The 14,378-nt window shown below is 39.7% G+C and overlaps 2 protein-coding genes across 4 annotated transcripts; both read left to right on the top strand.

The window, feature by feature from the left end:
- Positions 1-3,079: 3,079 nt before the first annotated feature.
- Positions 3,080-8,794, top strand: cbx3b (chromobox homolog 3b). Of its 3 annotated transcripts, none has more exons than XM_044117618.1 (5): positions 3,080-3,608; positions 3,741-3,881; positions 3,976-4,132; positions 4,710-4,858; positions 7,608-8,794. In XM_044117618.1, exons 2-5 carry the CDS (start codon positions 3,742-3,744, stop codon positions 7,726-7,728), a joined length of 567 nt encoding a protein of 188 aa, XP_043973553.1. In that variant the 5' UTR covers positions 3,080-3,608; position 3,741; the 3' UTR covers positions 7,729-8,794. The 3 variants fall into 3 exon arrangements, with proteins under 3 accessions (XP_043973553.1, XP_043973554.1, XP_043973552.1); XM_044117619.1 differs by having other exon boundaries at positions 3,081-3,343; XM_044117617.1 differs by having other exon boundaries at positions 3,084-3,358.
- A 129-nt stretch (positions 8,795-8,923) lies between these two features.
- snx10b (sorting nexin 10b) lies at positions 8,924-12,916 on the top strand. Its single transcript, XM_044117616.1, has 5 exons — positions 8,924-11,132; positions 11,214-11,314; positions 11,419-11,520; positions 11,697-11,906; positions 12,081-12,916. The coding sequence occupies exons 1-5, from the start codon at positions 11,040-11,042 to the stop codon at positions 12,208-12,210; spliced, it is 636 nt and encodes a 211-aa protein (XP_043973551.1). The 5' UTR covers positions 8,924-11,039; the 3' UTR covers positions 12,211-12,916.
- The last annotated feature ends 1,462 nt before the right edge of the window (positions 12,917-14,378 follow it).

Raw genomic sequence — 14,378 nt, 5'->3', positions numbered from 1 at the left:
ACGAATAATTTGAGAATGCAGCAAAAGTTTGAATATTGTAGGGAAAGCCCTGTGTTGATTTTGCACCAACAAAGCAAACAGAAGCAGTTTATGAAGAGCAACAGAGCAAATTTGAATTGTCCGATTTCATCAACAAAAATCTTCCATGTTCATTTTGAACCACGTTTTTATCAAAGCCATATGGTCGGATTAACGACTCCCATAAAAATTTATGTTTTAGTCCTAACAAGGCTTCTTGCGGAACTGCTGCATCACGAACTACCGTCGTCTAAAAATATTGCCAGGCAGATGTAATGAGTTGCACCATACAGTGCAGCCTTTATCATCATTATTATTCCAGGTTACATCAGAGAAATGACATTAAAAAACCCCCTCCTATTTCTCTGAGAGAAGCTAGCTAACATAATTTAAATTCAGAATTAATGTAGTTGTGATGGACTGGCAAATTCAGTCTCTATTTAAGGTGATGCTCATTTTTACGAGAGGCAAACATGACCATGAAGATAGTACTTTCTCATTGTCCCTCATGGGACAATGAGAAAGTACCTTAAAGTTTTAAAGACAATTTTCAACATGATCATTGCTGTTTCAGTTTTGCTATCCACTGCAATATCTCACAGACACAGAGTATAATGCAGAATAAGCTGTGTTGTTTTTTGTTTGTTTTTTTTTTTTTGTCCAGTTATTTAAAAAAAAAAAAATATTGTAAAGTCCTTCAGTGGAAATCCATACTTCTAAAATGATTTAATAGCAGGGAGGTGAGTAGCCTGTGCAATGAAAGGTCAGGTTTCTTTGGGTCTGGTGTCTCTCGTCTTCCTCTCAACAATATCTTATAGACTTTCTATAGGATTCGGGTCAGGACATTTTGCTGACCAATCAAGCACAGAGGCACCATGGCTGATTTTCCTGCTGGAAAATGAAACCAGTATCCGTCAGCAGAAGACAGCATGAGGTGCTCTAAAGCTTCCTGGTAGATGGCTACTTTTACAGTGGACTTCAGAAAACACAGTGGACCGACACCATAGCACAAAAAAATCACCATGAAAACCTCACACTGGACATTCTAGATTCTGGTGCCTTGATTTCAACATGTCAAATTTACTTTAATCTGAAAACAGAAAATGTCCAAGTAATGTGTAATCTTTTTCTTGAACAGCTTTTATATCTCCCTTATATATTATTTTTTTGTTTTTTGAGGACCTTCAGTCCAAGAGAAAGTGAGATAAAAATGGAACTAATTTTGGCTATTATATAATTTTTTTGTCTGAGTCTGACATGAGTCTCATTCATATTTCACCCAAACAAAATGGCCAAAACATCAACAGCGCAATTAATGCTGTGAGGTAATGGGTCAGGAATGCAACAGATCTTTGATCACAGTTTTAAAAACCCAGACCTCATGGGACAATGAGAAAAGATTTTCTCTGAGATAATAAGATGCATGTTTCTAGCACAATAAATGCTGGAACAATGCTAAAACCCTCTTAACGCAGATATCAATCACAACCAAACAGCAAATATTTCCCACTATATTTTCCATTCACTTGAGCTCTGTTCCCTATTCCACCAGAACTTTTAATAACAAGCTCCTTTCTCAGCAGCTCATGTATCTTGCATGTCAATCTCTCACGCTGGCATTGTCTTAGACTTTTCCATAAATTTTAAAGCCACTTTTAATCACGTCTCAAGGGCCCAGAACTTTTTCTCATTGAGAAACCGAACAATTCTCTCATACACGCAGCATACAGATTCTTTTTGTGATGTTGCAGCTTTCTTGAGTAACTTTCAAGAGCAAATTCTCTCCTTGTTGAATAATTCTTCCTTCAGGATGAAATTGTATTGGAAACAGAGGCAAATCCAAAGCATTCCTTTGTTAGGCCACCTTCAAAGAAAAGTTGTTTGACTGCCGGGATCTCATGTATAAATCCAGACATATTGGAGGCAAAAGAGCATTTATGTAAAGACCACAATTTCCAAACCAGTTAGGCAGCGCCCCCTAGTGATGTTTTAAAAAATAATATACAAAATCGGACGGGACATGGTAGGATGCTGATGAGGCTTATTTGACCAATTGGCAGTGCTGGCTTTTCTCATTGGTTAAATTTGACCTGCCAATCAAACCTTCTCGACACTTATTTTCTGGAGATCTTCGCAGTGGCGCTCAGGAGCGTGAGGGGAGCAGATCTCTTCACAGAGAACCATATAAACTGCGAAACATGAGTTTATAAGTGAATGACAAAACAAAACAAAAAAAATTTAAAAAATCGGACAAAATCTCGAGTTTATGGAATATTTAATTATATTGACTAAGAAATTGACTGTAAGTAATATATATTTACAAACAAATTAAATTAAGTAAAATTATTCAGAGGTCATTTATATACATATGGGTGTGTGTGGGTGTGTGTGTGTGTGTTTAGGTGTGTTTGCGTGTGTAGGGGTGTGTGTGTGTGTGTGTGTGTGTGTGTGTGTGTGTGCCTGTTTGTGATATATACATACAGTTTTAAATTAATTTGAAGGAGTACACACTATTAATTAATTATATATTATAATATTGTAAAATAATATTATGAATCACAGTTTCTGTGTAATTTAATTTCATTCTTATTTTATTTGCTTCATATTTTTTTTGTTTAATATAATTTCTACATATTTTTTTTCCGCTCAGTTTTTATTCATTATTGATTGTATTGGGATATTTTGTGTATTGTTTGACCTCGCCCATTTTTTTTAGCCCACCTTAATTTCAAATTAACACCTACGACAGTCCATCCATCCACTTTTGTCCCTAGCGGGGTCGGGAGAGGTTCTGGTGACTATCTCCAGCGATCGACAATCTTAAAAAAAAACTAAGGACTAGCAAAAATAAGTATTTATATGTATAACACTGTACATAGACACATGTATGAGTATGTATGCATGTGTATGTACATGTAAAGATCTATTGGTCAGAAAACTGCCCCTTGCGGTACCCAACTGACACCCCTGGGTGGCAGGGCAGTTCCGCTCCGGCGGACGGGGACTCAAGAGCAGGAGAAGCGGACTGCTCTCCGATTGGTCAGCGGTGTGCGCGTCCCCGTCGTCTCCTCCCGGTTTCCCTGGCATGACCTTTTCCCTTGGCAACCACTTCCTCTGAGCATCAACGGCCATCTTTAATTGTAACTCATTCATGAAAAAGTTGTTATCGAGCGTCTAAAAAAGAGCAAGCAGACCCGTTTGCGCGCGAAGCGGCGTCGACGGCGCTTTTTTGCGTGCAGTTCGCTGCGACTTGCACAAAGCAGAAGCAGAAGCAGAAGCTGAAGCAAGCCAAGCAGCACCGCGGAAGACTGTCCGCAGAGAATAAGTAAACACCGAGAGCGTACGTTCGTGTTCCTCATTGTGTTATGTGGTCTATCACGCTGTCTCTGCTTCATTCATTCAGCCTGGTGTCTGAGAAACAGACTCATGTATAAAGTATTGGCGTGAATATGTGGATGCTGACATGTTGTGTGTCGAAGTGAAGTAAGAGTACTGAAACAGCAGGTGGAGCGACGGCGCGTTTAAATAATCTTTGTTAGAAGGACACCGTATAATGATCTCTGCCATGTTTTTAATGCAAATATCAAAGGGTCCGTTGAGTTGATAGAAACTACTTTACTATATATATATATGTATATATATATATATATATATATATATATATATATATATATATATATATATATATATATATATATATATATATATCCTAAATTGTGCAGGATGAGAAAGAAGCAGACTGCCAAACAGAGGAAGACTGAGGAGACTACAGAAGTCCAAGAGTTTGTGGTGGAGAAAATAATTCGGCGGAGAATCTTTAATGGCAGAGTGGAGTACTTCCTGAAGTGGAAAGGCTTCACCGAGTGAGTGAGACCCTGCAGAACCTGTCAGTGAGTGTCTGTGTTTGTTCACATGATCGTGAAACACACTCCCTCCTCCTTGCGTGTAACCCAACAGTGCAGAAAACACGTGGGAGCCTGAGGACAACTTGGACTGTCCCGGGCTCATTGAGGAGTTTCTGAGAGACGCTCATCTATCCAGGGAGGTTGAAGAGGAGCAAAGTGAGGAGGAGTTCATTCCCAAAGAAGAAATGGCAAAGCAGGAGACGGAAATCGTGAGTTAAAAACGTGGCATTCGTGTTTCCATGTTAAGTTCCTTAATGTGAGTAAGGAAAAACAGCACTGCTTCAGTATTTTATATTTTAAGCACTGTTTAAATTTGAAGACAATTGAGGAAGAAGAGTCTGATCAGCTGACCAGTCTGGCAGACATTGTTCCAGCTACAGCAGAACTGAAACACGTGTTAGTCTTGGAACAGACCGAAAGTGAAAGTGGGTCAGATTTTATTTTTTTTTAATAACTGGCTTGTGTACAAGAACAAAAAATATATAAGTTATAACATGAGTATTGTGGAAAATTATGCAATTTTATGTAAAACTAATTTTTAAAAATCCTAGTATGAGATAAGAAAATAAGAATATAGAAAGATATATTCAGGCCCAAACTATCCCTCTGTCATTGTCTAAATGTCACCCATCCATCCATTTTGAAATCTATTTATCAATTCTTCTTTGGCTATAAGGCAGAGGGTATAAGGAAACTTATTTCACCCATTTCATTGGCAGACGGGTTCAACTCTCATTGCTTTCTTTAACTCCTCTTCCATATTTATCTTTGTTATTCCTGCTGTAGTCCCATGTGACGCCTCAGGAGCAGAATAGCAGCGTTCTAAAGCCAGATGATGAATCCGACGCCCCCACAGACCTCAGCACTTACCTCGAACCTGAATGCATCATCGGCTCCACAGACCGAAAGGGAGAGCTCATGTTCTTAGTCAAATGGTAAATTCTCAGCTTCCTCTTTACAATGTCAAAAGTGATTTTGTTTTCTGACATCTAAAAGTGCAGAACAGACTTTGAGGCTGGTGGAAAATAACAAGCACATAGAAGCGGCATTCTGGGACAATGAGGGAAATTATGATTTTTGCTTTATTATTATTTTCTAGGTTGCAATGGAAATGTGAAAAGTGTTAGTCAAGCTGTCAAAGAGCACCAGGCATTACATGTAGAAATGTGGAGGGATGCAAAGGAGGGGAATGTGTGCAAATAGCAGGTAATAGGGTTAATAACAGAGGCCTAAAACTCCATTCATCAAGAAGCTGTTGCAATACTGTATTTTATAGCTGGGCAATATATTTTGCAGTAGACACGAGATCAATAGAAAATACATCTGTTCGTTTCAGTGAACTCCAATCTAGACCTGCCAGTGTTCTAGGGAATGTTGACAGAGGGAAGGCTTTAGCTGCTCAGCCTGTCGCAGCCCAGCTAAGCAAAATGGATGGTATCAACTATCTCACTCATTGTTTACCTAGCAACAACTTGTTGAGCAACTCGCTCAGCGGCAGTTTCAGGTTTCGCCACCGTTCCTCATAACTGCTTACAAATATTTTTATAAAATGGTGTGGAGTGAAAGGGAGAAATGAGTACAGCAGCTCGAGAGGAAATTATGGGTGAAACAAGAAGGATGACGTCATCAGTTTGGCAGTATTTCAGATATTTAAAGGAAGAAAAAAAAATCAATAATTGTCACAATCAACTTTTATGAAACAGTTATATCATGATATGTTTTTCAGCCTTATCGCCCGTCACTATCATAGTGAAATCTGCTTTAGCTCAGCTAAAATCTTGTGGCATTGTGGTGGGGTGGCTAAGAAAGCAAGGGGTGGGGTCAATTATTAAAAATAAAGGCACAGTGGAGTCACTTTTCAATCATACACAATGTTTTTTTCTTCTTTTTTTTATTTTTTTTTATTTGTCGCAATCCAGCGAATTGTGAATGTTAATGGAGGCAGTTTACTGGTCTTAATCGGGTGTGAAAGAGACTTTAGTGTCCTGTAGCTGGAATCACCTCAAAAAGTACTTCTGACCACAGCAGATGGGAATTGTTGTTTTTATTTTACTGGACTGTTCCACACAGTTAACCTCCTATAATGTGTGACTGTACAGTCATCATTACTTCCTCATGTTCATTCCCCTTTTTGAGGCTGGTCGTGTTCAGCCTTAGATGGAATGGTATAATTTCAATGAGCAAAAAGTACGACAAACAAATAAAACTGAGGAAAAAAACAGCTGGAAAGTCTAACTTGTTTCACTCTTGTCGCTCTGTCTGCAGCCCATCTGCCTGTATAACCTGTTTGTTGATGTCCTGATTGTAAAGATCAGAATCTATTCCCTCAGTGCATTTATGTGAGCCTGCTGGCCATGAGTAAGACCAGCTTTGAACTTTAAATGCAGGTGAAATGCAAATGTGTATCACGGTAGGTGTATTAGGACAAATTTGACCCAGTTTGATTGACACCAACCCTTTGGGTCTGAGAGACTTACTGATTTTCACAGATTGTTTCCCATGTCTGCCCCTGAGAACAGACAACATTTTTGCTTTACCCAATCCAACCGAAGCACATAGTTAAAAAGCAAAAGCATTGTGCAAGATCGGGGTTAGTTTTAAAACAGCCAACAGCCAGAGCAAGTTGTTTGTATTTTGTTGAGGTGATTTTATTTATTTTTTTTATGTTGAGACACTTTTGCCGTGAGAAATTATACAATTCTTAAGTGGAAACTGTATATTAAAACATCTTTTTCCAGTTCACAGGTACTTTGGGTTTGCACATATGAAAAACATTAGAATTCAGCCCACACAAAGTTGATTGGTTCAATTTGAGCTCTCTTGATCAAACTTAAAGAGGAGAGGAGAGGGAAAAAAGTTCAAAAGCTGACCCATGTCCAAACATCTACGGTACTTTTGGTATATATTCAAAAGCTTTCCACCTTAGGGTTTAGATTTATTTAAAGAAAGATGTGGTTAAAGCACCATTAGCAGTAAAGACAGACTCTAAAATCCTTCAAATATTCCATTTCAACCAACTTGACTATTCATTTCTTAGAGGTTCATCACATCTTTCCAGTGCAGTCAAACTGAGTAGGGAGTGTTTGTACAGAACTATTTACAGATGTCACCAGAGATCTTTTAAAGGGCATATTTGTTTGATTTGGTTTGAACAAATTACTTAATAATATAGCTAATACATAATCCAAAAAGTACCTCTCACTTAGCTCAAGAGGTTTTGCTGTTCTTGACTTGGGTCACCAGGCTCACTATTAGTCAGGTCCAAAGTTCCTTACTGATAGCAAAGTTACTTTTAGAAGTACAGTTAATATGTGTACTTTGAAAAATCATTCACTTTTCTGTGTTGAGAAATCCAGTTGAAATGCAGTTAAAAAAAGAAAGGGAAACTGTCTTTCTCAACAACATGTTGAAAATGTCTTACTGTATTCCAGGAGACTTTTTTTGTTGAGGCTTTCTTATTTTTTTATGGTAATTTTAGATATTGGGTCTTTGCTTCACAAAATATTACCAAAATATTCAAATAAGTCTAAAACACCAACCTCCTCCTTTAAAAAATGTGTTTATATATATATATATATATATATAAGAACAACAATAAAAACTTTCTCCAGCTTGACTGCATGGATTGTTGTTGAAGCAGAAGGCTGCATCAGCATTTTCACTGTCCTGCGTTTCCCCTCACAGGAAGAACTCCGACGAGGTCGCCCTGATGTCGGCTCGCGAAGCAAGTGCCAGATGTCCCCAGGTGGTCATTGACTTCTACGAGCAGAAGCTGACCTGGCACTGTGGAGAGGGCGAGCAGTAAATATATATATAAAAAAATAATAATAAAACGTGTGCTGAGGACTGTGGGTAAGCAGCTGCACTTCCACCTAAAGATTAGTTTCTCCTCCATCGAGTGTCCTAAAGGCACGCGGCATGAAATCGCGTCCCGCTGCAGGTGGAGTTTCCCACTCTGGCAGCTGTGAGATTGTCAGCGGGGGATGAGGGTTTAAAGCACTGCCAGCTCTTCGGTGCTCAGTGAGGCTACTTTACCTCCGAGGACACCAAAATGGAGACTAAAGCTAACTTTAGTTCAGAACAGCTGATTTTTATTTTAATTTTGACTAACCTATTGCTGCATTCCTTTTCTGTGATTATGTAGCAGACTCGGTCACTGTGGTTGGGCTTTGTTTTTAGATACCGTTTGGTTTTTTTCTTCTGTATTAAAGCAGTAGGTACCTTGAAGTTTAATGTTAGCGGAGTGAGCTAACTGCAGTTCAGTGCACATTTACCACATGTGGTTTCTTTTTTTTTGGGGGGGGGAGGTCTAATATGTGTGGTGTGAATTAACAAAAAGAAGTAATTTTGTTTGTGTGACTCTTAAGTTTATTTTAATATGTTTAAACAAATGTTTTGTATTTTCCGATTCAGCAATCTATGTTCCAGGCTATATTCTCTCGATTTGGTTCAAATTTTACGAGACTCTTTGCCAGTCGATCCGAAGTGCGCAGCAACATGTGGGAGAGGGGCAGCAGTGGAAAAAAACTACTGCGATGTACAGTTACGCTTATTTGGTTCTTTCATCTAAAGTGACGTCCTGGTAGAATTAAGTTTCTGAATAAGTCGAGTTTGATTCCTTTTGATATTTACCTTGTGAGCACCCGTTATTACATGTAGCACTTTAGTTAAGAGACTGTACATTTACAGAGCTGAGTCACTGCTGGAATGACTCAGCTGTTTGTAGTAGATAACTGTTCTGATGGCACTGATGTGACTTTACATATCTCCCATGACTGTTATGGGACACCCAGCTGAACCTTAAACACACCTTCTGCTGTAACTGTTGACCTTAATCTGTGAAGTCTGCAAATAAACAAAACTTTTTATTACTCTGTCACTTATTATAATTTTTTTTAATATAGATACGTTTATTCATTTTTGTTTTATAATAACAACATAACGCAGAACAAAAGCTCAGCAGTGCAGTCCAGAGGAGACAAAAGGAAAGATAAGATAGGGCGTGTATAGACTTCCATCGTTATATAGTCCACATCTAAACATTTATAAATGCTCGAGACAGGATGGTAGACGCGTGTCCTTCAGCATCCTTCTTCCACCCAAAAATAGTGGGAGATTTATTAGAAATCCATTGTAACAAAATATTCTTTCGAGCACAAAAAATTAGGACATTATACAACTTACTTATGTTTATTTGGTAGACCAAGGAGAAGAGACACTGGATTGAGATCAATGTTAGTTTTGATAATTTTCCTAGTCTCAACCAGAATAGATTCCCAGTATATCTGGATCTTGGGGCATGACCAAAGACAGTGTGTGAGGCTACCTTCATGTATTTTGCATTTAGGGCACAGTGAAGAGGACCCCGGTTTAAACTTAAACTCCCGGTTTGGGGCCAAGTGAGCTCTATGTAGTAATTTAAGTTGCAACGTCCAGGAGCGATTACAAATGGTAATTTTCCTGGCAGAGTTTCAGATACTGCTCCACATTTCATCAGTAATCTCAATATTCAGCTTTCCTCCCCAGGCCTGAGCCAGAGTTGATAAGTGACATTTATGACTTTTTAATGTTTTGTAGCACATACCGAGTGATACATCACAAGTTCTGAAAAACAGTTTTTCAATGCCCGAAACCTCAGTGTGCCTGGATAGAGTCGTTTCTTTTTTAATACATTCTCTTAGCTGGAAGAAACGGGAGAGGTTATTTCTCCCTACTACAAAGGCTTCCACAATTTGATTAAAAGACATGAGGATCCCCTCCTCAAAAAGACAGCCCAAAGAGGAAACACCCTTAGCCACCCATTCCCCAAAACATTGCATCTACCATACCCGGAAGAAAGTCGGGGTTCTGGACAAAGGGTGTAAATGGGAATGTTTTCCCAGTTTCATATTTTTAAGAAAACGTAGGCTTTTAAGAGGCCAGTCACATAACGAGGCTTCTACATCCAGCCACACTGTGGACGAATTCCCAGATATCCACTCTCGGGCACATAATATAAGAGAACTCAATTGATATTTTTTTGAGGTCTGGAGATCTAAGCCTCCCATGTCTCTTGGTAGCTGTAATGTGGACATTTTTATGAATACCCTTCTTTACTCTGCCACTTATTGAAACGCCCTCATCGCACCAGCGTCAGCTTTACATGTTCCCTGACCCACTGCTTGGCTCATAGAGCCTTTTCTCAAGCACTCTACTAATCTGGGCCTCTTATATGAGAATAGAAAAATGCCCTGGTGGCAATTTTTCCTAAGCTACATTGGGAACACAAACGAGAGGATGTGAGATCAAAATTGATCGTCTTGGCCTACATGTATAATGCTATGTACTAACACGTGACTGAACACGTCGTCCACAAAGTGAAACGTAGTAGTAGCAGAATCATGCATGTCAGAAAACAGACGGCTGCCCTGTTAGAAACTAAGGTGTGAATCTCCTCTATCCAGCAGGAGAATAACCTCTAAACACACCCTGAGGTACAGTTGAATTACTTAGATCAAGGCATATTTATGTGTTGGAATGGTGCAGCCAAGGTTTCTATTGCTCCAGTAAAACACTGCTTATTGTTGTTCTGTTACATGAAATCCCATTAAAATGCACTAAATTTTGTGGCTGTTATGTGACAAAATGTGGAAAGGTCAAACGACTGCTTTTGGAAATTCCCAAAAGAAGCCGTAGATACAGCACTGATTGTACTTGACAGTTCGGGGAACGGCTTCTGTTCGTCTCGTGACTAGAGTTGGAAACCTTTGCTCCTCGACAGTAAAAGTGGAAATAAAGGCACAAGCACAATGCTGTGCACAGCACTATCAGTCAGGGATAAGCTTACTGACTTTGAGCTCTGTCTGTGTTTCATATTGTGGGAGAAGAAACTGAAAGTTCTGAGAATCCGGTAGGTTTTCTTTGAAATGTGATTTGATTTTAAAAAAAATGCTACACATATGCAAATAAGCAGACAGAAAAGGCAAAACAGGTCTTGGATTACATGGGAATTTCCTCTCCTCCTCTTTTTTTGTTGGGCTTGTCATTGCACTTCCTCTGTCTACTCATAAAACCCTTCCTCTTTTGTTTCACAACACGGTTCACTCAGTTTAGCTCAGGCTCTCTCCTGCCGCCTCCATGCAGCAGGTTATCAGTGTCTGGGTGCGAGACCCGCGGATACAAAAGAATGACTTCTGGCATGCCTACATGGACTATGAGATTTGTTTACATGTAAGTACAAGCGTAGAGAAGATAGTTTCAGTCATGTTGTTTGCTTGTTCTAACTGTGTTGCTGCTGTGTCCTGTTTTCAGACCAACAGTGTGTTCTTCACCAAGAAGACTTCAAGAGTGAGGAGGAGATTCAGTGAGTTTGTGTGGCTCAGACAGAAATTACAGGAAAATTCTCTCCTACTGTGAGTAAACATGTCATTTGATAAATCTCAGGAAGACGAAGGTTTCTATTTTCACATTACGCTTGGCGTCCTAAATGGTTCTCCTTTGCCTTCATGTTTTGTAGCTTACAGCTACCACAGCTCCCACCCAAAAACCCCTTCTTCAGTCTGAACAATGCCCAGCAGGTTGCAGATCGGATGAAAGGACTCCAGAGATTTTTGGAAAAGTAAGAACGACCTCACATAGCAGTACATTTATAGTTTGGAGACATCACTTCACTCAACCCAACTGGTGTGCGCTGGTTTTCACCAGCTCCAGCCCACAGGACGTTTTCACATCCCCAGGCGGCACTCTACGCCACACGTGGAAGATCCTTATTTGTTTATTTCCTTCATTTCTCAGAATCCTCCAGAGCAATCTGGTGTTATCCGACAGCTGCCTGCACCTTTTCCTTCAGTCCCAGCTGAGCATTTCCAAAATGGAGGCTTGTGTTGCCGGAAAGACCAGCTTCACCGTGGCCCAGGCTGTGCAGAGCTGCGGCCTGAGGAGATTTCACTCAGAAGAGGACCTGCAGAGGGACCTCAGCGTGTGCTGTGACTCTGACTCAGATAGGTAATGTAACACTGTATTTTCCACCGCCTCATCGGGAAAGTCCAGACGGAAACACTGCTCTTACAAGCACCTACGACACATTAACACAAACTTGTTTGGCAATGATTGATGCGAAACAAGTTAGGCCACCTGATTAACCTGTGGTTAACGTTGCTGTTTGTTGTGTTTCTGCAGCTCAGAGTCCAGAGATCCAAGGCACGAGACAAAAGAGTTGACATTAAACAAGTCAAGGAGTGCAGCCACCCTTGATCTGAGGAGTACCTGCCAAGAGGAGATGCACAGCTGCTCGCCTGGTTCTGTATGAAAACTGAAAACTGCTGAATGAGAGTTTGAGTCTGTTTACCCGATGCACGTTCATCTTTCTGGATGTGAAATGACCTTAAGAAAAGCAACTTGTTACCTTTCCCTGCAACCACTTTCACTGTTGTGTAATTTGCACTGTCCTAATTGGAAAGCCGGTTTCACAAAATCAGTAATTATTTTAATTTCAGCTTCTATTTGTGTGCTGTGCAAACATGGCTTGAAAACGTATTCACACCACTACAACTTTTTCACAGTGTCTTATAGTATAACGTCAGACATAATTGAGAATCTGCTGCAGAATTTGAAAAATAATGTTCATAAATACTCTCCATCCAACTTGACTTTACTTAGCTATTTTGGGAAGAGAAATGTTTAAAAGTATCAATTTGTCAATGTGCAAAGCTCACTTTTCAGATTCTTATTTCTGAAATAACTTATTTTACTTCTATGTGTCAACTAGATCACTTAACTTTGTCGCCGAGAATGACAAAATGTGTGAAAAAGTTTATTCGGGGGTATGAATGCTTTTGTAAAATTATCCATAATGTTTTGTTGTATTGTAATACTATGCTGTGTGCCTGGTAGAAAATGTGTAATAATGTTGCGCCTGTGGGTGGCAGTGTTGCCACAGTTTGTACATTTACCTCTCTGGAAACATGTGCTGTAACTGTGTGTTGTAGCTTTATAAATTAATTTTGACAGAAACATGACGGAGTTTGCTCATTCGTACCATGAGAAAGTCCCAGCAGCGGGATAATATGTCAAGCGGTCATAGCCTGATGTCACTGTACGGGTCTCAAGTGTGGGAAGCTTGTCATCTGGTGGCCACTGCAGTGCTTAGCAGAATGACATGTTTAATAAGGTCTCGGCAGAGTTTCAGCACACACTCCCCTGTCAGGTGTGTGATGAGCAGGAGGTCCTCTGGACTCCCACTGGACTCACTCCTGTCTGAGAAGGCCACCAGTAAGACGGGAAACATTGCTCTCTGCTGAGCAAATGCCAGCTGTGCTGACAGGCCACTCCTTTAATCTATCTGCCTTGCTTTGTATTAGTTTGAGACCGTCCCTTGCAGCTGTTTCTGCTACTGTGTGCGTCTCCTTGTATTTAAGGCATTGTAAGGACTATTTCCCTTACATGTGTACCATGTTGTAGAGCTTCATTTCCATAAGAAAAAGTATTGTTTGGGGACTTTTATGTTAGGTTTAGTATTAGGTATGTTCTGGTAATGGTTAGGTTAGAGTAAGAGCCAGGAATAGGCCATAGATGAGCTGTTTCTCTGTGCAGCAGCTGAGGAGTTCATTATAAATTCAGAACTGGCTTGTATTAGGAAGAAGAGGTGCAGGTGGTCTTTCTTTTCCAAGGATATCTTGTCATATATGTGTGCATATGTTACTATACAGTACACATTGTTAAAAAAAAAAAATCAGACAAACATTTGAGTGTGTGCTGAAGAAAAGTTCTTTTATCTGATTATTCATAAAGAGGTTAGCTGGTATTGAGCTTATTGTTTCTAAAGCTAAAGTATAAATGGTGTATATTGTTTCATATAGAAACTAAAGTATTAGACCTTCAACTGGGAATCTTAACAAAAAGGTTAAGTGAAACACTGATTCATTATTCCAATTCCATTATTCTCCAATTTAGCAGAAGTGAAAAAACCTGTACTCTACATGTTCTTTTTAAGATGTTGCAATAAGTGAAGTTTTTTTTCCCGTTAAAACTTGAACGTCCATCATTGGTATTTTTTAGCCAACTCTTGTTTTAAGATCCAGTGTATTTTAACATCCCCTAACAACCCATCATCAATGATTTTAGAGAAAACATACAACACTTAAAAGATCCCATCTGTCGCTTCTCTCCACATTTCCAATCCGAGCAGAGCTGTGGTTGGAGTCGGTGACTTTCTCCCAGACAAGACAGCACAGAGACACACACAAGTCAAACACCCCAGGTAAATTCAAAGATTCAAGGATTCAAGGAATTCAGATAAATGTTTATTGGCCAAGTGACCTAGCTGCCATGTTTTTGGATTCAGAGAGGAAGTCATGTATCTGGAGAGAACACACAAATGCAATACTACACCAATCGATCTCCACACTAAGAGGGACCAGCCAGGATTTCAACACTTGTGAACGCACCAACCTACTGTCCCTCTTATCTGCATACTCT

This window comes from Gambusia affinis, linkage group LG05, assembly GCF_019740435.1.
Source record: "Gambusia affinis linkage group LG05, SWU_Gaff_1.0, whole genome shotgun sequence".
Taxonomy (NCBI): domain Eukaryota; kingdom Metazoa; phylum Chordata; class Actinopteri; order Cyprinodontiformes; family Poeciliidae; genus Gambusia; species Gambusia affinis.
Note: the sequence above shows the minus strand (reverse complement) of the source record. Positions and strands in the feature narration are given on the sequence as shown.